The following is a 23,368-nucleotide window of genomic DNA, read 5'->3' as shown; positions in this document are numbered from 1 at the left end:
AAGGAGTAATTCAGGGTGTCCTGCTGTGTTGTATTTCTGATTAAAAGGAGGGGACGTAAGACCAAAGTCATGTGGGAAACATTTAGCAGGTTGGGAGGAAGGCAGTGAATTTCCTATCTCCTTATTTTATGTTCTAGGCACAGTGCTAGATTCTCTTGATTTAATCCATACCTTATTTAACTCTTACAACCTCGCCATGGTGCGAGTTCCATTTTTACATGTGAAGACACTGAGGCCCAGAGAGACTCGAGGGCTTGTCTAAGGTTGCACAGGGGATAAGATGGTCCGAAGTTGAGCTGGGAACAGAGTTTGGAATGATCTCATTTCCAAAGCCCACAGTTTTTGCTGTGAATTGCACTGTGTTCCTAGCGGGTTTTAATGTTTATTAATGTCAAAGCTTCCACTGAACTTGCCTCCTGTCCAGTGAATGGGTGGTGATGGACCTTGGGCTGACAGTGTGCGTGAGGGTGACAGTGGCAAGTGGAGAGAGGTGGTGGCCTGCAGAAGAGCAGTGAGCCTTTCTTCTCTCCCTGGGTTGTTTCTCTGCTCCCGGTCATGGCCAGGGGAGGCTGGAGGGGGCGAGGAAGGTTCTGGTGCAGCTCGGTACAGATGCTTGCCTGGGGCTAGACGTTGCTCCTGTAAGAAATAAATTTTGAGATAATTGCAGATTCACATGCAGTTGCAAGAAATGAAATAGATCTCACTCACTCTCTTCTCAGCTTCTCCCCACGGTGATGTTTTATGAAAGTGTAGTTCAGTACAGCTGGTCTCACTACCGTCCAGGTACAAACAGTTCCAGCGCCATAACCACCGGCCTGTGGTCCTTTCCTTGCACCCACTTTTACACACCCTTGTCTATACCTTTTATACATTCACTTCCCACTGACCCCCCACCCCGTCATCGCTCTTTCTGTTCTCCAACAGTAATATCATTTCAAGACGTTACATAATGGAATCGTACAGTATGGTACGATGGTATCATACAGTATGTAGCCTTTTGGGGTTGACTGTTTTTGCTCAGCAGGATTCCCTGGAGAGTCATTCAAAGTGTGTGTGTCAGTAATTGGTTCCTATTTATTGCTGGGTAGTAGTATTCCTCAGTATAGACGTACCACTGAATTAGTCATCTCAGGCCACCACAATGAGATATCATAGATGGGTGGCTTAAACAATTTTCTTACGGTTACAGAAGCTAGAAGCCCCAGATCAAGATGCTAGGAGGGTTGCTCTCTGGTGAGACCTCTCTTCCTGACTGTATAGCTGGCTGCCTTCTTGCTGTGTCCTTATAGGGCCTTTGCTCTGTGCACTCATGGAGAGGGGGAGACATCTGGTGTCTCTTTTTTTTAAAGATTTTATTTGTTTATTTGACACAAATAGGCAGAGATCACAAGTAGGCAGAGAGGCAGGCAGAGTTGGGGGGAAGCAGGCTTCCTGCTGAGCAGGCCCAATGTGGGGCTTGATCCCAGGGCCTTGAGATCATGACCCGAGCCAAAGGCAGAGGCTTAACCCACTTACCCACCCAGGCACCCCTCTTCTTTTTATAAGGACACCAGTTCTGTCAGATGAGCGCCTCACTCTTACAACCCGTTTAACCTTTATTAGCTCTTTACAGGCCTCTCTCCAGTCACCTGGAGTTCAAGGCCTCAACATAGGAATTTTGGGGAGCACAGTTCAGCCCACAGCAATGCAGTTTGTTTAACTAGTCACCCATTGAGGGACATGTCATTGTTTCCAGGTTTTGACTATTAAGAATAAAGCTATAGGGACGCCTGGGTGGCTCAGTTGGTTAAGCCGCTGCCTTCAGCTCAGGTCATGATCCCAGCGTCCTGGGATCGAGTCCCACATCAGGCTCCTTGCTCAGCAGAGAGCCTGCTTCTCTCTCTGTCTCTGCCTGCCACTCTGCCTGTGCTCGTTCTCGCACTCTCTCTCTCTCTGACAAATAAATAAATAAAATCTTAAATGAAAAATTAAAAAAAATAAAGCTATAAACATTTATGGACAAGTTTTTATGTGAACATAACTTCTCATTTCTCTGGGATAAATGCCCAGGAGAGTGATTGCTGAGTTCTATGATAGTGATTACATTTTTATAAGCTGTTTCTCCTTTTAGAAATTAGCAGGACTGGAAGGTTGCCTATTTTTGGTTTAATTCCCCCTTTCCTACCAACTTTCTGTAATTGCTAGTCTTATGTATACATTTCTGTCCAGTTACAAAGCTGCACGATTTCCATTACGTATTTGATGGACTTAATTGTAAGTCCTCCTCTCTCCCATTTAATCTGTAGATAATTCTGCAGGCATCTCTAAAAGATAAGGACTCTTTCTGAAACCGTTAGCAGAACACCATCATCATACCTACGAAAAATTAACAATAAATCTGCAATTCGATCATCAAGTATTCAGGGTTTAAATTTTCTTAGCTATCCCGAAAATATTTTTTTTTTTAAAGATTTTATTTATTTATTTGACAGAGAGAAATCACAAGTAGATGGAGAGGCAGGCAGAGAGAGAGAGAGGGAAGCAGGCTCCCTGCTGAGCAGAGAGCCCGATGCGGGACTCGATCCCAAGACCCTGAGATCATGACCTGAGCCGAAGGCAGCGGCTTAACCCACTGAGCCACCCAGGCGCCCACCCCAAAATATTTTTAATTGTTTGTTTGAGTCAGGATCTGAATGATGTCTGTGTTGCAAGTGGTGGATATGAATATTGTGTCTCTTCTTTTAAAAATATTTATTTATTCCTTGTAATTTTTTTATTTTTATTTTTTATTTTTTTTTAAAAGGTTTTATTTATTTATTTGACAGACAGAGATCACAAGTAGGCAGAGAGGCAGACGGAGAGAGATAGGAGGAAGCAGGCTCCCTGCTGAGCAGAGAGCTGGATGCGGGGCTCGGTCCCAGGACCCTGGGATCATGACCTGAGCCGAAGGCAGAGGCTTTAACCCACTGAGCCACCCAGGTGCCCCAATTCCTTGTAATTTTTTAATTGTGATAAAATGCACACGATGAAATTTACCATCCTAACTTTTTTTGTAAAAAAATATTTTATTTATTTATTTGACAGAGAGAGATCACCAGTAGGCAGAGTGGCAGGCAGAGAGAGAGGGGGAAGCAGGCTCCCTGCTGAGCAAGGAGACTGATGTGGGACTCTATCTCAGGACCCTGAGATCATGACCTGAGCTGAAGGCAGAGGCATAACCCACTGAGCCACCCAGGTGCTCCATCCTAACCATTTTTAAGTATACAGTACATTCATGTTGTTGTGCAACGATTACCACCATCCATCTCTGGAACTCTTTTCATCTCCTGGAACCACAGACAATAATAACTGCCCCCGCCCCCAGCCCTGGGCGACTACTATTCTACTTTTTGACTCTGATTTTGACCAGTCACACCAGTACCTCCTGTGAGTGGAACTGTACAGTATTTGTCCTTTTGTGGCTTATTTCACTTAGCATAGTTTCCTCAAGGTCTGTCCATGTTGTAGTGTGGTCCCTGTTTAAGGCTGACGACTATTCCATTGTGTGGACAGACCACATTTTGCATATCTGTTCACCCATTGATGCACCCTTGGATTGCCTTCTTGTGTCAGCTATTGGGAAAGGCTATCATGAGCATGGGTATACAAATGGCACTCCCAGGTCTTGCTTTCAGTTCTGTAGGATACACACCCAGAAGCAGAGTTGTTGGATAGTGTAGTAACTCTATTTTTCACTTTTTGAGGAACTGCCCTGCTGTTTTCCATGATGGCCATACCATTTACATTTCCGCCGGTAGTGCATAAGGGTTCCAGATAACTGTATCCTTACCAACATTTGTTATTTTCTGTTTTTTTTTTTCTTTTTTTAGTAGTAGTCATCCTAATGAGTGTGAAGTGGAAGCTCATTGCAGTTTTGTTTTGCATTTTTCTAATAATTAGTGACGTTGAGCCTCTTTCGCTTTTTGGCCATCTGTGTGTTTTCTTTAGAGAAACGTCTCTTCAAGTCCTTTTTGTTCAGTTTTGAATCAGTTTTTTTTTTTTTTTTTTTGAGTTGTTGAGTTTTAGGAGTTCTCTATATATTTGGAATATTAATCCCATATCAGATATCACAAGATTCTTTTAATCTATACATTTTATTTCCTCCCCTTTTCTCCCCCTTGCAATTTATTTGTGGAAGAGATGGTAAGTTATGTTTTATTTCAACACTGTGTTTTGCTAATCATCATCACTTATATTTCACAAAGTGGGCTGGTCTGTGTACAGTCTAAAGGACTGTGGGTTACAGCATTCTTCCAGAGGAGTGACAGTAGATTAAATATATGAAGTGTCACCTATGCATTTGTGTGATGTTCAGAACATGGGCACATGACCTAGATTCAGTGGATAGGGAAATAAAAGTCCATTCCCTTAAAGGAGTGGCTATTAAACTGTCTTGCAATCATAAGTATATATATATAGTATATATATTCCTATATATATATATAGGAATCAATGCATTTATCTTGGTATAGTAGAAAAGACACTCATTCGATGTTAGGAGAGCTGAGTCCTTGTATTTTCTCTGCCATTAGCTCCCTGTATGACCTTGGGCAGAGCGCATCGTGTCTTCAAGCCCTCAGTTTGCTTGTCTACTAAATATGAGCAGTGGATTTGATAATCCTCAAGGTTCTTTCCTGCTGGGTCTGGAGTTTGAGTTGTCCTTCCAGGTTAGTCATGAACAAGGGTCATTTCAGTAATTTGACTATGGAAGAGTGTCCTAGAACTTTTTGGAAGGAGTTTTAATATGTGGGAATTTTCTTTGATGGTCTTAGATTGCCCTGATGATTGGGCTTGTGATTGGTTTGGTGGTAACCAAGTCATAGGGCCCCTGGAAGCACTATGCTTCTCCATAGCAGGTGTGTTAACTGAGAACGCATTGAGAATCCCCCACAGCATGGGGCTCCAAGAGGGATCCGGTCTTTTTTTTTTTTTTTCTTAATTAATTAATTAATTAATTAGACACAGAGAGAGAGAGATCACAAGTAGGCAGAGAGGCAGGCAGAGAGAGAGGGGGAAGCAGGCTCCCTGCTGAGCAGAGAGCCCAACGCGGGGCTCGATCCCAGGACCCTGGGATCATGACCTGAGCTGAAGGCAGAGGCTTTAGCCCACTGAGCCACCCAGGCGCCCCAAGAGCAATCCGGTCTTAATCCTAGTAAACATTTTCTCATTTTCCTCTTCTGCTCCATTGGGAAGCAAATGGCATCGTGTTCCAGTGGGGGACTGGTTTGGCATCATCTGGACGGCGGCTGTGCCCTGGGCAGACTCTCCCACCATTTTTGACAGCAAGGGAACCCAGCAGAGTGACAGGTAAGGCCCTTATTTCTTGAGTCCTATATTTATTCTTTATCAAGAAATAGTGACACGCATGCAGAAAATGGGTAAATGGAGTTTACTCTTTGTACTGCTTTTGCTGTTTTCTTAGTTCCTCTGTCTTCAGTCTCTGTGTTAGTCGGTGTGTTAGTCTTGTTAGAATTTTTGTGGACCCAGTAAAAGGACCCCTCCTCGCTGCCAAAGGGGGAGGCCATTGAGAGATAGATGCAGGTCAGGTAAGTGGAGGTGAGAATGGTAGCTCTGGAACTGTTAAAAGTTAGGTTGGGATATGTGACTTAGGTGTTTGGAGATAATGTGTAGCGACAGTGAGCCTCTAGATTCTGAATCCCAGGTTGGATTTACTCAGCAGGCACGGTAGCTGCTGCATAGGGTCAGCTCAGCTAAGCTCCCTCATGGCTGGGAGCACACGATGGGGCACCCCCTCTGCGGGCAGGCACATCCCAAAGGGAGAACCTGGAAGGACTGCACCTTACAAGCCCAGGTCCTTCTCCCAAAAGGAGAGCAGGAATGAGCGAGGATATAGACTGAGGGGCCTAGAGTGTTCTGTAGGGAAGTCTCTTTACATGGGTACATAAGGAATGGGTAGTGATCATTCTGCCCATGGGTCTGGTCTGTCTTTGTTGGTCATTTAGCCTGGAGGGCTTTCTCTTCTGCTCCCCCCACCTTTTAAAAAAAGATTTATTTATTTATTTGAAAGAGAGATAGAGAGCACAAGTAGGCAGAGCAAGAGGCAGAGAGAGAGGGAGATGCAGGCTCTCCACTGAGCAGGGAGCCTGACTGGAGCTTGATCCCAGGACCCTGGGATCATGACCTGAGCTGAAGGCAGCCGTTTAACCGAACGAGCCATCCAGGCACTTCTCTTTTCTGCTTTTCACTCTGGGGCTTAGTCTCTTTTAGCTCCTGTCCCTACTCGCCTCTCCCTCTGCTCTACACACTCACTGTGGGCCCCCGTCTCTCTCTCTCTGTATAATACCGTGTCTGCATCTCCTCTTTTTCTTCTCTTCCTCTCCTGTTCTCTTACTGTGTGCCCCAGTCTCCTGAGGGTTGGCTGTAGGAAGAACCCACATAGTAAACCTCTGCTCTCCAGGTGAGAACAAAGGAGGAATTTTTGCAGGTGCGATAGGAAGCGGGGAAAGCCTCAGTGGGACTGCTGCACAGGTGTTGGGATGGTTCTGATTTTCCTAAGTCCTGGAGGCTCTCCCATTCAGCTGGGGTGAGGATGGCACCCTGAAGCCAGGGATAGAGTTGGGGAGGGGACTGGTGGTGAAGCAGAATCAGGTATTGGATGCTGGATAGGCAGTCCACTGCACATGACCTTGAACACATACTTCCCAAACACTTTTTTCCTGCCTCATCTAGGTATTCACTGCTCCCTGAGCATATCCTGCTTTCTTGTTCCTCTGTGTCTGTGGGCAAGTTGTCAGCCCTGCCTGAAATGTCTTCCTTCCCATTCCTTCTGGTAATCTTTAGTCTCTCCTGATCATTTTTCAAGTCCTAACTCAGATACAGCTTTCTCAGCGAAGAGTCTTCTCTTTTATAACTCCATTACATTTTCCCCATGTGTGTGGAGGGCACAACGTACTGCGTTGTTAGGAATTGCTTACATGTTTTCCCACATGCCAAAGACTGAGCTTCTTAAGGGTAGGAACTGTCCATTTCAGCACAGGAAGAAATCACAAATGCTTTGGTTTGACTTAAACGATCTGTTTGGGTCTCTTTGGGGACGCAGCTTAAATTTTGAGTGATTGGTGGAGTTTCCAGATGAGACCTTGAATAGATAATGAGGTTCCCACTCTCTCTTTCCCCTTTTTGTTCGCCCATCGTTACCTCCTCACCACTGATTCTGGAGCTGCGGCCCTGGACATCCTCTCCTTGCCAGGTCACGAAGCCCTGTGCTCCCTCTCTGGTGAATGTGCTAGAAACATCTGCTTTGTCCCTTTCTCATTCCACAGGTCCTCAAAGGGGTGAGGGGCATTTTACTAAGATACTAGTTAATTAGACAGAAGTGTCAGATAAGAGTTACGGAATAAGAGTGCCTGTCTCCGCACGCTAGACCCAGGGACCACGGTTTCTGGAAGAGCTGATTGAGATTATAACCGGTTAGTGAAGGCAGTGTAATTAAGAGAGGAAAAGTGCTAGATTTGGGGAAGGCCCGTCCAGATTCTTAGTTCTATCTTTACGTTCTTTAGAGTCCTGAGTATGACTCAGGAGTGAGTATTGCCTGCTCACGTATGAGACGGCAGCTGAATGGGTGAGATGTTTTTGCTTCTAGGCCCTCGCATGGACAGAACTAGGAGATAGATGTGTGCACACATATATTTACACTTATGTACACCCATGTCTGTTTGTCTCGAAACCATGAGCTTATGGTCATTTCTGCAATTACAGTCCACTATGACATGGGCAATTCTAGCCTTCCATCTCTTTGTTCTGTACCTTTCCTCTCCTCTCTGCTGGAGAGAAATCGGGCTCCTTCATTTTCAGTGTATTTACTTACTTGTTCAATCTCTTGGTATGGAAACAGTGTCCCCACCACGTTACCCATCTTCTTGGCCAGAGCCACCGACTCAGACCTGCCGTCTCTGCCTCAAGTTTCTTTCAGGCCCTTGGTACTGTCTGAGCCCCTTCTCTGACCAATTTGTTCTGTTATAAATGTGCTTTCAAACATTTTTTTGTTTTTTGTTTTTTTTTGTAGGCCTGGAGAATTCTAAAGTAACCTGTGTTCTTGCTGGCTCGGATCACTCAGCCTCGCTGACAGGTAGGGACCCACTCTTCGAGTCTAACACGCTGTTTGGAGTTCAGCACGTTTCCGCCTCGCCTGGTGGATGTTGGGAAAGAGAGGGAGGAGCTTAGATTTGGAGTCAGAATTTGGCTGCCTTCCCTAGTCTGATTTAGGAAGTCGCTTTACCTTCCAAGACCATTGCCTTCTCTACCGAATTCTCTGTGGGCAGTTTAGAGAAGTAAAAGTGAAAATACAGGTAAGGCGTCCACAAGAAGGAAACACAGGCTCGCTTCCTTTCCTCTCAGCTGTATGGTAGGGACAAGAATATCCTCTTCTCAGGGTGGTTGTGATTGCCAAGTCACACAGCCAGCGCTTAGGCATTAGAGCCCATTGTTGTCGTATCCCCTGAAGCCATTTGGTGTCTAATATGGTTGACTGTTCCCTTTAGATGTTTGCTCTCCGACTAACCTGTTCCATCCACCTCTGTCTTCCAGTGCATTTATCTGCCTCTCTGCTCTGTCTGTATTCATCTTCTCTTTATCTGTTTATTTTTATTTACCTTTCATCTTCACATTTTCCTATCTAATCTCTGTGTCTGTATTTCTTCTAAAATAAGTTTGCACATATTTCTCTAATCTATTTTGTGTTTTATGCATTTCTGCAATCTGTTCCATCTCTTTGATCCCTCTACCTCTCTGCCTAATCTTTTTCTCTCACACACTGTACCCCTCTTCTTGGTTATGCATCCTTCCATCATTCCACACACCCCGCCAATACAGTACAGACTTTCCATATACAAAGCAGCACCTTCTTGGAAGTGAAGGTTCTCTCTTCCAAAGGTTCTCTTTCAAAGCCAAGAGTGCCCTGATTCCTACCAGTAGACTGAGACGAGAGCTCTGAGAGATTGATTTTGGTAAGGCCAGAGCTGAAGGCAGGACCTTTTTTGAGCAAAGGGGAATGACTTTCATACATAGTAATTTGAGTGTTTTATGTGGAAATTAGGGTGTATGTGTACATAGGTACACATCACAGATAGTTAATGGTGATGTGCATTCTTCAACTTCAAATGTGTAATATAGTCCAACTGAGAAGCTGCTACTGTTTCCAAATTACAAAGCCATGATGTGAGAGTTTAAACACATTACAAATTCTGAACTATCAATAATTTGTTATTTAACAAATTCAGACAACCAGCCAATAAAAGAAATGCCTACTTTTAGCCTATGTTTCATATTAGATAGACTTACATATATATTAAAAGGGTTGAGTTGAAGTGAATGGCCCTTGGGCATTTGGCCCCCTCTCCTTTTGTAGAGGAAGGGCCAGAGGCCCCAGGGTGAGAAGTGACTAGTCTGTGCCCCACGGTCAGTGATGGTTGAGGAAGGCATTCTTTTCTGAGACTAAGAGTATCATAAAAGATGTTTCGACCCTTTCCTAATAGAGATATTTCTACGCTATCCTAATCAGTTTGAAATGGCCAGCATTATATAAACGTAGAGATTTTCTCATTGCTTGCTAACACTTTCTTCAAAAATCTTAAAGTTAGTGAAGTTATTTATTATTTCATATATGAACACTTTTATGGTGTTTTTAAAACATAGATGTAGATTTTTTGTTTTACTGAGATATAATTCATCTATAAAATTCACCCCTTTACAGTGTAAAAAGTTTAGTGATTTTTAAAGTATACTCACAAAGGAAATTGGTTTTTTATATTTTAAAAGTGAGTTAAAAATTGTCAAGGTTCATATCCCTCCTTCCTGTTGAAGCTGTTACCCATCGGATTTTGTTCATTGCTCTTTAGACCTTCTCTCCGGAGTCGTGGTAGGTTATATAACTCTTTGGCATTGCAGCAGAGCGTAATTGTGCCTGCTGGTGCAACAGTGTAATGATCTGCATGTGGAAGGCAGTTTGTCTTTGCAAAAAGAAGGTTTAGACTTTCTGAGATAAATGAAGGCTTATTACAGACATGGACTCGCTGTCAGTGGCAACTTGGTAGCTAACCAGTCCATTAAACGGCTGAGACTTTGCTGAGGGACTTCTCTGCCCTCTTGTAAGGGATCTCCCTACTTTGTACAGTCCGCTGAAGTCCAGGGAGGTTGCCCTCTCTCAGGGCATGAAGTACACCAAATTCACATCATTGAACTGCAGAATGTCAGTCCTGCAAGGTCAACCGAGTGACAGAATGACTCCGTTGACTTAGACTCCCTCATCTTAGACCTAATGAAACAGGCCCAGAATGTGAAATAAATGTTAGAGTCGGTGTGGAAGGGCAACGGAGTAGCAGCTCTTGGACTGGAACCCCAAATCTTGGTCCGATGTCCTTAATGATACTATTTGGCTCTATACCAGACTTCCCTATGACAAACAATGCTGGAAGGCTTTTTTGGGAGGTCATGAAATGCCGTTGGAAGCAGAGGACTTGGCTTTCTGCTAACCGTGTGCTAACCGACTCTTGAGAGTCGTTTAAATCTTCAAGCCTTGATTGCTTTAGCTTCTAGAAGAATGCTCTCTAGTAGAAATATAATGTGAGCCACATTTCAAAAAGTAAAAAGATAAATTAATTTTAGTAATATATTTTATTTAACCCAATATACCCACAATATTATTTCAACGAGTAATCAATATGAAGACTATTAAGGAGATATGTGTTTCTTTGTTTTGGGGTTTTTTTGTTTGTTTGTTTGTTTGTTTTGTGCTAAGTCTGCAATCTGTTGTGCTTTTCTTTTTTTTAAAGATTTTATTTATTTATTTGACAGAGAGATAGAGAGCACAAGCAGAGCGGCAGGCAGAGGGAGAGAGAGAAGCAGGCTCTCTGCTGAGCAGGGAGCCCATTGTGGGGCTTGATCCCAGGACCCCGGGATCATGACCTGAGCCAAAGGCAGCCGCTTAACCAACTGAGTTACCCAGGTGCCCCTGTTGTGCTTTTTTTTTATTTGACAACACATAAATTTGTGTTGGGTCATATTTCAAGTGTTCAGGAGCCATGTGTGTGTGCTATATGCTGTATAGTACAGCGTAGAAGTGTGGAATGTTAGGGTTGTTTGGAAAAATCTTAGAGATCATTTAAGGAGTCACAAACTATAGGTTCATGGGCCGAATTGTGTAGCTCACAGATCCATTTGGTCTGGCTTCCGGTTAAAAATGTTTTTGAACGTACATACATTTTAGAGAAGCATGTGCTCTGAGGCTTGCTGCTGTGGCCCACCAGTCTCTCTTGTGGCCTGTGTCATCTGTTACACAGTCTGCCCTTCTAGGCCATGTGCCCTCCCCTCTGGTTTTCAGCTGGTGAAACTAAGGCTTTGAAAGTGATTTGTCCAAGGTCAGTAGCTGGTTAGCAGGTCCAGGAATAGAAGTCAGAGTCACTTGACTCTGAATTTGCTTTCTTTCTGTTAATTCCCAATGTCAGTCTGTGGCATTCCTGCTTAAACCTCAGGACCACTGTGAGGTTCAAGTGAGCTACAGTGCTTGTGTGTGCAGATGGGAGGTAGCTGCATTGTGTTTTCTGCTGGACAGGGCATGTTGTGAGATAGTCTTAGGTCTGAAAAGTTTAAGTTTAAATAATGTATCTTTTAACCCGTTACTTTAAAAAGTTAATATATATTTTTCTAACCAAGGGCAATGTAAAATATATATATATATATATATATATATATATTTTTTTTTTTTTTTTTTTTTTTAAGATTTTATTTATTTATCAGAGAGAGAGAAGGGGAGAGAGGGAGCACAGGCAGACAGAATGGCAGGCAGAGGCAGAGGGAGAAGCAGGCTCCCCGCTGAGCAAGGAGCCCAATGTGGGACTCGATCCCAGGACGCTGGGATCATGACCTGAGCCGAAGGCAGCTGCTTAACCAACTGAGCCACCCAGGCGTCCCGTAAAATATATTTTTTGAAAAATGGAGAAACTTGTTTTTCTTTTGGTAGATGTTCTATGAATATTTGTTGAATGAATTAATGAAAAAATAAACTTACACATTCCTATTCCTTGACAAACTACTAAGAACATTTGGCCTTGTTTCCTATTTATAGAATTAACAGCAGTCTTGTATGTTAATATGCTATACATGAATTTTGTATCTTGCTTTGCCCTATTCAGCGTCATAGCATGAGAATAATACTTCTCTTAACCATTTTTTCCCCCCAGATTTGTCTTATTTACTGTCATTTTGAGCTAATTCTCTTTCACCTCTTTTGTTCCCCTTCTGTTTGTTTAAGATGCAGGAGAGCTGTATGTTTGGGGAAGCAACAAGCATGGGCAACTGGCTTCCTTGGCTGCTTTTCTTCCTATGCCCCAGAAAATAGAAGCACACTGTTTTCAGAATGAAAAGGTCACTTCTGTCTGGAGTGGGTGGACACACCTGGTTGCTCAGACAGGTGAGAGAGCAGCAGAGAATTCGTGGTTGGTAAGAGCAGTGAGGTGGGGTGGGGTGGGGGGCAGGAGGATAGCTGTCTACACAGCTATGAATGCTCAGGACTAAGCCGGTGGGATTTTACTATGAAATGCTCCATGGACTGGGATGGGGAGGTTCTGGGATCGGGTTCTGCAGTCAGTCAGATATGGAGCTTTTCCTCTCTGGATCAAAGGTGTACACCAAAAGAGGCAAGTCTCAGTTAGATGGGCTCTTTCTGGCCCTACAAATCCTTGAGGTTTTGAGAAGTAACTATGGTAGCAAGCATCACCCAGAGGTTTGTCTGGGTTGCTGGGGAGTTTTTGCCTTGTCCTAGCTGAAGAGATGACTCTCCTTGCCTTTCCACCTGAGTCTAAATTAAAGGCTTCTGAAACTTAAAGATTCGTATTTCAAGATTGAGGCAGGAGCATTATTTTGAATTATAGCTGGTGTGATATTTTGATTCACTTTTCCATTAACCCTAACAAACCACACACATTGATTCAGACATCTGATATATCCTGTCAGATGTCACCTTACGGTGCCACACCATCCAGCTTCAGACATCCTTACCTTTTCTTGAGTATTTATTTCTCATCTTTCCCTTAGGGCTTGTCTCCTTTTGTGGTCTTCATATTGCTGATTTTGTTCTCTGGGTTTGTTTTTTTATGGCCTGTCTTCTTCCCTGCCTTCCCAGTGCTTCTGCTGACTTACGTAGAGTTTCCCAGACAGGCCATTTGTAATTCTTAAGATCTATGCTCATGTCAGAGACCCCTGAAGCTCAGGGGTTCTCAGGAGTCCCTTTGCCTGCCCTTGCCTACTTATTAGCTACACTTGGATCTCCAGACTCACAAGTACCGACCTAGTGACTGCTAGTTACTGCAGGGCTGTCTGCTTTTTGTAGTTTTTCCCTTCAGTTATCCCTGGCAGGCACGCCCCACTCACTACACATTGGAACACACAGACATACACTTGAGAGTCTTCATATCTATGAGGCTTTTCATTGGTCTTTGAAAAGATTTTGTGACCATTTTGGAACACAGGCCTTTATAACAAAGGTATAAAATAAACTTTCCATATTGACCACTTCAGAGGGTGCTCTAAAGGGGAAAGTCATGACTTCCTCAAGGAGGTTCAGCTGCTAGAAGATTGGGACTATCTACAAAAACTCTTCCTAAGGAGACTCATTGAGCACAGTAGTCGTGTATTCGCAATTGTTAATATTTGCCTTTTACCTCTGACGATGAGCTCTGTGATGGACAGTACCGTGTTAGTCTTGTTTGCTTCTGTCTCTTCCCTTTCTAGTTAGAAGAGAGTAAATATCTTCAGATACACATGAGTCAACGTAGATAGCTAGGATTTCTGACCTCTTTCCTTGGTCTCACTGGTTCATGAACAGAAGGCTTCAGTTTGTCTCAAAGCAAATCGGTTCTTGCTTATTGGGACCCTACTGAGCGATGTGATCAGTGTTGAGGAAAAGACCTGGGCTGTGCCCTCGCTAGAATGCGTAGACAGGCCTGGGTCTAAGAAGGTCGACATGGAAGATTGTACCAGCCGTCCATCCATCCATCCATCCATCCATCCATCATACAAATGGTGAGGGTCTATTCATGTACTACACCTTGTACTAGATACAGAGCCTGCTGTCAGGGAGCCCCCTGTTCACTGGGGGAGACCGACCTGTTACCCATTTTCGGCACACCTGTGTAGCAGTAGAGCGAAGTACAATGTAAAGAAGGGGGCAGGAGTGTAAGCAGTTGGGTGCTACCAGGTGAGCGTTTCATGGTTAGTCAGTCTGCAAAGAACTACCACACAGTCAGGTACACTTCTACCAAATGGCGGTGAGTTTGGTTGAGCCTGTCAGTAAACTGCGTAGGCAGCTGATGAATGAGAGATGCAAGATGCAGCTTCTTGGGGTTTAGCCTTGTAGCCTCAGAACTGACACTGATTTCTATGTCTGGGCCACAGCCCAGCCCTCGGTGTGCGAGCTTGGAACCCGCAACCCTGACGCTGTCTGAGTCATCCCAGTCGCTCTAGAGCTCAGCTTCCCATCACCACCTCCACTTGACAGCGAGATTTTTCGCTAATGTTTCAGCTGTTTAATTAACTTGTTAATTCAGACCTCTTGTTTATGTACTCTGTCACTTTCCCCTTTCTCTTTAGTCCAGAATGGTTGTAAGCTGGGGTGTCTAAGTGTCCTGGCTCTTGTACTGAATTTGGGGAAATGGGAGTATCCTGCTACTTGATTCACCGATTTTGTGCTCCTTCTAGCAGCAGTGGAAGCTTTTGCCCTGGCCCAGAGTCATTGAGAAGAAACACCCAGGGTTTCCAGTTCAGTCAGACTCAGCGGCTCGTATTAATGGGAACAAGATTTGCTCACAGGGTCAGAAGCAGCTCATTAATGGAACAAGGAGTTATTTGGCTCTGGTTGTTTTTACAAGCTCCAGTGAGAAATTGCTCCTGGGACTTACCTGCAGGCCACATCAGCACAGAGGCTGCTCTCGGGCTCATTGTGGAAGGCAGTCATTGTGTGATATTGAGTAAAAGAATGATTTCTGTACTCTGGCCATCTGTCTCTCCAGTTAGGTGGGATGGGAAGGGGTGGATTAGGAGCAGAGAGAGAAGGGGACTCTGCTTGTCCCCTTCTGCACAGTCCTCGGCTAGTACTGTCAGCCCCAGGCAATTTTATGCCCTGAGATTGTTTGCAATGTCTGGAGACATATTTGTTTCGTTTTGTTTTAAGATTTTATTTATTTGTTTGACAGACAGAGATCACAAGTAGGCAGAGAGAGAGGGCAGGGGAAGCAGGCTCCCTACTGAGCAGAGAGCGCGATGTGGGGGTCTATCCCAGGACCCTGAGATCATGACCTGAGCTGAAGGCAGAGGCTTAACCCACTGAGCCACCTAGGTGCCCCTGTAGACATATTTGGTTCTCACAACTGGGGGGCACTACTGGCCCTTTGTTGGTAGACACCTCAGATGCTGCTAAACATTCTGCATTGCACAGGACAGTCCCCCCACCACAAAGAAATACTAGCCCCAAATCTGAGTCTTGGCCCGAGATTGCCCTGCATCCCCAGTGGTAGGTGCTCGGCTAGTGCAGTTTACACAGTATCAAGCTAACTTTACAGCTTGTCTGTATGGGAATCCGGGGTGCAGTCTCTGGCCTCCCCCTTCAGGAGTCTGGTGCCTGCCTGCAGTGTTTGCGATGGAAAAATACTTTTCTCTGTTAGTCAGAGTCACTTGGAAAGAGTCCAAGAGAACCTGTTCTAATCTGGGAAAGTTGGCAAGGATACCTGTGTCTCAGACTGGAGGAGCTGCATTCTAGAAACCTTTCCTAAGCTGCTTAATGTCCCTGATCATTGTTCTCAGGAACTTCGTGGGACTCCTGGGTGACTTTACCCAGGCTCAGTGACCTGCAGCCGTCTCCTCCCAGAGTCTTGATTTCCTGGTCTGAGATGCTTTAGTGAGGTCTGGGAGCAGATCTGGGTGCCTTCCTAGCTTAACAACCTTGGTCCAGTCACTTGACCTGTCTTGGCCTCAACTTGCTCCTCTCTCAGGGAGGAGTTACAGCCTGCCTGCATTCTACACAGGGCTGCTGTAAGGGTCGAATGAGTGGATCTGTGTGAAGGAGCCCGTCTAACTGTCAAATGCTGTCCGCACGTGTCGGAGGGGTGCCTGCGGTTGGGATATGTGAGTGTACTAAGGCGTGAGTGATACTTCTAGAAGGACTTTTGTGTCGACAGGATCTGCAGAGCTTGAGATATCCAGCTTTCCCCAAGGCCTTATGAGCAGGCCAGAGATGCTCAGTGTCCAGCTCTGAGAGGGAGAGTTTCCTAAAGTCTTTCACTTACACGAAGGCTGGCAAGTGGCGGCTTTTTTCTTCACACCGACAGTTAGGAGGATCTTTGTGGCCTTCGAGATAGCTTTCCTGCGGAGATCTCTGATCACACTATCGCTCCTTCATGGTACACATCCCAGTTTGTAATTGTGTACATCCGTGTATGTTCTCATTTAATGTCTATGCTGTCAGCCCCATGAAAGCAGCGTCTGTTTTGCTCATTGCTGTGTCCCCAACACGTGGCGTAGGCCTGGCACATAGTAGAGGGTTAGTAATGAAACTGTTGAATGAACCAATAAATGGCAAGGTACAGAGCAGCAGGAGCTTTGAAGTCAGACAGGCCTAGGTCTCTCTACATCTCCACTCTGTTGGCGTCCTGACTGTGTGGCTGTGGGCAGCCCCAGCTCTCTCCACCCTTATTGCCACCACCATGGATCCCACATTGGCCTCTGACCTCCTTGTCTTCCCACACTCAGTCCCCAAATCACTCCCCCTAATAACCCCTCCCCCCCAAATCTGTTCTTCATACCTCAATTGGAAGGTCTTTACGATCCCATCATGTCACATTCCAGTGGCCTTCCAACATTCTTATGATAAAAATGTACTCCTTCATGGTCCCATGAGGCCCCTTGTGGTCTGCCCTCTGCCTGCCATGCTGGCCCTGTTTCGTACCGTGCTGGCTCTTGCCTGTCCAGCTGTTGTCCACTCTGGCATTTACACAGTACGTTGACTGCGCCATGTATTGCCTACCACATTTGTACCTCATGTTCCCTCTATTTGGCACACTTATCCCTGCATTCCTTCTTCATTTTGACTTAGTTACCTCCTTTTTTTTTTTTTTTCCGGACTTCAGCTTAGTCATTGCTTCCCAGGGAGGCCTTCCCTTGATGCCCCGACTAATCACTTTTCCCTTTTATCCATCTCCTAGCACTACAGCTTCTCCGTTGTGTTGTTTTTTGTAGATTCTTTGACTAGCTTCTCCTCCCACTAGACAGGGAGCCTTATAAGGGCAGGAGCTACATTGCTTTCACTCAGCATTATATGCCTGGTGCTTGGCAAAGTACTTGGCAGATGGGAAATTGGTACATGTTGGACAAATGAATAAATGAGCTTATTTTCTCATTAGGGAAATGGGGGAATATTGCTGACCTTGCATGAGGATTAAATGAAATGATGTCTTAAAGCTTCCAGGATCCATGAGGACTAAGTTCATGTGTTGGTTCAATACATGTTAGTGTCTCCTGCTCCTGGAAACTCTGGAGCTCTCTGGAGTCCCCATGCCCTATATCTTCTTCCAGCAGAAGTCTCCATGGGGACTGGATGTCTCTGGACCCGTAACAGGTTGATTCAGAAGTCTCCTGGCGAGTGCAGAAAGATCGATGCTTACAAATGCTAAGTGCTGGTGGCTGGTGATTTATTAGAGTCTCAAGGGGAATGATTTACACAAGGTCCCAACCTTATTATGGGGTTGGTCAGAGTGTCTAGAATCTGGTTGCTTTTGGCATGCTGGAAGCTTTCCCTGAGCCACGCAGTATCCTGAATTAGTCTTGTGGTCTCACGATGGCTCTGGACTGAGAAAGTCAGCCCAAATACAGAGTTCTTGACATTCTTCAGTTTCTTCAGTGTCACCTAAGAAAGTCCCAGAATCTTGGAAGTTGGAGAATCAGAGATGGAAGAAGAGACTTCCTCACTTTGTAGCTGAAAAAATGAAAGAGGAGAGAGAGTGATTTATGGCAGCATTAAAGCCGGAAGTCCAGTTCTACTTTTCAGTAAAATTTTTTCCCCTCCTGTCATAGTCCTCTTGGTTCCTGGTTATATCCTTTTATAGTTGAGATATGTTTTATTCTTTTGTATCTTTAAAGTGGGGAATTGCAGGCACATATGGAAGGGACCAGCTCATAGCCACTCTCCTTTCTTGTTTCAAGTGTCACCGATCCAGAGATATTTTATTGTATTTGATGTCTAAGCATTAGTGAAATTCAAACCCAGGCATTGATTCACACTATTTTTTTTTTTTGAATTTATAAATATATCTAATGCTGATTTTTTTGTTTTGGGTCCAGGATCTTTTTTAGACTAGGGTGACAGTGTGTATTACTCTATCTTGTTTGGGACCAAATATCGTGAAACCTCAACCGAGCTCAGGGAGATTCTGACCTCATGGGCTCTATTTAAAGCAGATGCTTTGGAATTCATGATGTTTGTGCTTTAGAACTCTGAAAACCCAATGGTTGAAAGTCAAAGCGAGCCTAAAGGACTATTTTGAAATGAATAGCTTTGCTTATTCTAAAGTCATTCATTTTTATCCAAGCATCCTTAGAATGTGAGGAATGGATGAGAACTGCAAGCTCATCTGGCCGGACTCTGTCACTTTAGAGATGGGGAAACTGAGGACTGACAGGGTGTGAGTGGAGGAGGTGGAACAGAACTCAGGTGTCAAGACTCTCTGTGCAGTGCTCTCTCCACCGTGTCTCAGCCTCTCCAGAGATGATGAGGAGATGTAGAGGACTTCACTAATGCAACCCAGGGACCCAGAGGAAGAGTAGTTTCTTCTGTACTTGAAGTTCTGTTTCAAGAGAACACCGATTCTTACCTCAAGTGTATAGCTGTAGAATCCCTGAATGGATTTGTGTGTGCAGTAGAAAGGAGGAGATGGTGCCCAAGAGCAACGGTCAGGCCACCATTCCAGGACTCACAGAAGCAACTACGTGTCTGTTTGTAATCATATCATAGCAGTCATAGTTCTCACAGACCACTTTTATCGCTATAAAGTGCTTTTGTATCCATTTCCTCCTGTGAAGCTGGCAAGACGGGTGTTATCCTTGTGTCACAGACAAGTCCCTAATTGGGCAGCTGTATCGCCCTGGTTTACTAGACTGGCAGAACCAAAACTTGAACCCGGTCAAGCCTGCTGCTCTGATTCCAAATGTGTATCTCAGAATGCTCTAGCTCATAACCAAACTTTTTCTGCTCTTCAGAGAAGCCTCTTTCTCCAGTTTCTTCCAGTGATTCTTCCAAGCAATAAGGAAGGAAGTTCTTAGTTATCTTCGATCCTTCCGTGGGATTTGCAGAATGCTGTATGTATATAGCACTGTGCTACAGGATGCAGGGGAATAGAAAATCTGGAACTACTTGGATGAGCAAGTGAAATATTTAGTAGAAGAATAAAAAAGCACATGGCAAAGAGTCAGAAGACTGGCCCAGACACTGAAGCCTCTAGGGTTTCAGGGGAAGGAGAGGTCCACGTGGGTGATGGTGGTCAGGGAAGGGTGTGAAATCCTTTGAGAAGGTCACCTTTGAGAAGTGGAGAGTTTGGGACTTGGTTCTTTTGCTTTCTTTTTGTCCTCTGGCAAGACACAAAACTCCCTGGTCCCTTTCTTCCCATTTGGCCAACAGAAGGTTGTGGACATAGTGATCTCTAGGGACCAATCCAGCTCTGGAATTCCCCCCTCTATTAAAATAAAACGGATCTAAAGAAATAATTACAGAAGTATTGGAAGATTAAGTATATCGCTACTCATTGCAACCTAATTTATAGTGACAGCAAATGTATGGATATAAGAGGGATTGTAGGGGGATTGGTTAAAATAGATTATATAACCATATGTTAAAATATATAGCAATTAAATAGGATGTTGTAGAAGGATATTTAATGAAAGGAATATACTCATGAGATAGTAAGTGAAAAGAATGGATTATAGTAAATTACTGCACTGTAACTTCCAACTTTTCTTTTAAAAGGATGTTTGAATAGGAAAGACAAGAAGGAAACATACCAGAATTTTACCTCTGATTGGTGGAATTATGTGGGGCTTTTATTTTCTTTTTTACTTTTATGCTGAATAGTATGTGGTCTGATTATATCTCCCATAAACGTTAAGGTTAATGAATAAAATTTCTTGGCCCTCCGTGCAGGGAACTAGCCCCTTTACCTCCCATCCTGGGTATGTGTCCTTGATACGTCGCTTCCACAGGCTTCATTTGGGAGGTCGCATGGAAGAAAGGCAAGAGACTGTAGAAGGAGGCAGGAATGCAGAGATCTATTTTTGGCTTAGTCATGAGTCAGCTTTGTGACCTCAGACAAGTCCCTTCTGAACATCCCCGAGCCTTGGTTTCCTCATCGGAAGACAGGAGTTGGAGGTCACAAAAAGTTCTTTGAGCTCCAAGATATACTTGCTCCTAAAGATGGAATTTCTCTACTGTTGTGGTGCTGGCTTAGGGCCTCATTGGTTCCTAGTGTCCTTGTTTTCTTTCCTGCTCCTCTGCGCTGGGTGCCAGCTGACTTTTCCTGCTCCAAGTTCAAGGTGGGACTGAATGGAGTTTGTTGGTAGGGCTTAGGGCCCGAGAGGCTGTAGTGACAGCATTAGACCACTAGAGGGAAGCATTGTTTGATTGCTTCTCCTTTCCCACTGTCCCTTATCTGCTCTGCAGGTAAAAAATAGCCTGATTTGCCCTGATTGGGTTTCAAATTCTAGAATTTTAGAATGAAAAGGACTTTGAGGATCATCTAGTAGAACCCTCATTATGTTGCAGATGTGAGATAACAGAGACCAGAAAAGGCAAGTGACCTATTTAAAGCCACACAGTATGTTTTCTTAGGGTCTGAACTAGAGTGTTTAGGAGAAGGCTGCAGATAGAGCCAAGAGTATGGTCCATTGAGTCCACAAAATGTGGACAGTTTCCACAGTTGTACAGGAATCTGAGAGATCTGCCTGGATGCACCTTTACTGTGCTGCCACTGAGAGGCCTGGAGATAGAGAAGCAAAGACCTAACTGTACCCTGAGGAGCTCGTGTTTGCTAGAAGAAGCGCATGCAGACACATGAGCTTCCCCCAGCACACCTTCCCCATCCTCCTATGGTGTGCCCTCCTGGGATCTGCGCTGGGTGTTGACTTGGAGGCTGGCTTATGGGAGGTCAGCAGGTGTCCTCATGACTGATGCCCTCCAAGGTTAGGAGAAAGACTCCCCGGGCACCTCCAGTTTGTAATTCCCAGGGCATTTCTGCCAGCAGTGCTCACGTGTTCCCATGTCCTGTCTTGCCCTTTCTCGAAGTTTGCAAGGAATCCTAACAGTTTGTTTGCCACCTTCAAAAGGCTTTGTTTCCGTGGTCCTGGGCTGACTTTATTTTTGGTTTGCAGAGTGCCCACCAGCCGTAAGCACTGTGGTAAAGTGGAACTGTGGGCTGGTCTGTGAGCCAGGCAGCTGTGCGACTTTGGGCAGTTCCTTCCTGTCTTTGGGCAGGGAGGTCCATCTCTCAGCTGCAGTGGTGTCGTCTCTGTTAGAAAGATGAAGGTCTGGCATTATTTTTTGGTTTTCATGTTTGGCAATGAATGCCCATTGATCTGTGGTCCGTGGAAGTGTGGTATGTGTTCAACTGAAGCAGACGCAAGATTTGTGCTTTGAAGCGGCTTATTTGAATAAGGGGTTGCTGGGGGGGCCTGGCCAAAGCCAAGTATGGCTGGGCCTAGAGGGCCACCAGATGGCAGCAGTGGGCAAGCAGATGGCCTTGGGGTGAGAGGAGTAGGGCTAGCCTCCAGAATCAGAGTTAGCAAGGTCAAAGCTGGAAGAACCCCTAGAGGTCATCCAGGCCCTCTTTTTATGGATGGGAGAACTCAGGCCCAAAGAAGGAAGAGGTTACCTAAGGTCTTGCTATGAGTTGATACCTGATTGTCTCCTTGCTCAGGAGAAGAACTGAGATTGTTTTGGCCCCTAGTTGGCTGTTCCCCAGGAGAGACAGCAGACAAGGGCCTGGGCCCTGGGCCAGCGAGCCAGAGGTGGGAAGGGAAGAGGGCAGCAGTTAGGTGTCCTGCCTTGATCCTGGTGTCTTTGAGCGTCCGGTCCTAATGATTTTCACCCTTGAACCTGCAGTAAGTGCAATGCCTGGTATCTTTTCTGTTCGTGCTTGTCTTCCCAGCTCTCCTCTGGGCCAGGGCCCTCCCGTCAGGCAGCGCCATGATGGGGTCTTCCTCAAGGGTCATCTCACAGCCCCCACACCCAACAGATGGGTAGGTCCAGGGCCTTACGCTGCAATAGGACACGAGTTAACACAGTAATTTCCAAGGGTGTCAGAGAAGGGCGGGGAGCCAATCTTTGCCAAGCACGAACCACGAACTAGGTGCTTTTCCAGGAGCTGCCACTTACATCCTCCTCCTACCTCTGTGAGATGAGCTTCCCTTCCATTCGTTCTGAGGAAACTAAGGCTCAGAGAGGCTGAGGGTCTTGTCCAAAGTAACACAGCTAGTTAAGCAAAGCAGACCATTGAACCAGGTTCTGTTTGATGTCAGGGGTCACACTCATTTTACTGCATCATGCCACCTCCCCTCAAAGTGACCGTGCTGCAGATGTGGCAGGTGACTCTTGGGCTGCGGGGCAGGGAGGAACACATACTGTTCTCTCTTTCTGGGAAGTAGGAGCATTATGGGGGTGCTGGGGAGGATGCCTTAGAAACATGGAGGAGGGCAGTCACAGGCAGGTTGGGTGGCGGCTGAGGGGACGCTGGGTACCTTTGCTCTCTGTGCCTGTGCTCCAGCCCTTCCCTGCACCAGGAGTGCGGAACCATGGTCCCCACAAAGCTCTTGACACACTCAGGCGCCTTCTGCCCACAGTCACCTCCCATAGAGGCCCTCCCTGTCCACCGCCACCCTCTCAGCATGCTCCTCTCCCTGCACAGCTTTATTTTTCACAACAGCAGTTCTTGCTGCCTGGAACCAGGTATCTCTTTTTGTTTGTTTACTTGTCACATCTCCTCAGCAAATGTGAGCCTTGCCAGGCGAGGGTCTTATTCTGTGTTACTCACCTTTGTGTCTCCTCGGGCCCAGAGGAGAGGCTCAGTGAGTGGGAACTGCATGGAATGGCTGCAGCTTCTGGACATGGTTGGGCCATTCCAGGGGCCTGGGCTCAGGAGACCTGGCCTGTGGCCCTGCCTTCTTCCCGCCTTCTCGGGGAGCCCAGGGCAGAGAGCCTCCACTCCCCGGGGCGGACAGTGATGCCTGGTGGCGCACGGTGTTAGGGCCAGCCTTGCCCTGTATGTCTGCGAGGCCTTCCCTTCAGTCCTTGGTTTCAGCCACT

At 45.5% G+C, this 23,368-nt stretch overlaps 1 protein-coding gene across 7 annotated transcripts in view; it reads left to right on the top strand.

The window, feature by feature from the left end:
* The window catches only part of SERGEF (secretion regulating guanine nucleotide exchange factor), a 216,842-nt gene that overhangs the window by 12,352 nt on the left and 181,122 nt on the right, over positions 1–23,368 (top strand). For 6 of the 7 annotated variants that reach the window (XR_009345400.1, XR_009345390.1, XM_059137655.1 and 3 more), the window contains exons 6-8: positions 5,212–5,325; positions 8,045–8,107; positions 12,287–12,445. Coding sequence is in view for 5 of the 7 variants with exons in the window: in XM_059137655.1 (XP_058993638.1) it covers positions 5,212–5,325; positions 8,045–8,107; positions 12,287–12,445 (336 nt within the window). In the remaining 2 variants the exon portion in view is untranslated. The remainder of the gene's footprint in view (positions 1–5,211; positions 5,326–8,044; positions 8,108–12,286; positions 12,446–23,368) is intronic. The other variant, XM_059137670.1, reaches the window with a different exon arrangement.

Source organism: Mustela lutreola, chromosome 1 (assembly GCF_030435805.1).
Source record: "Mustela lutreola isolate mMusLut2 chromosome 1, mMusLut2.pri, whole genome shotgun sequence".
NCBI lineage: Eukaryota > Metazoa > Chordata > Mammalia > Carnivora > Mustelidae > Mustela > Mustela lutreola.
This window is presented reverse-complemented; position numbering and strand designations above follow the sequence as displayed.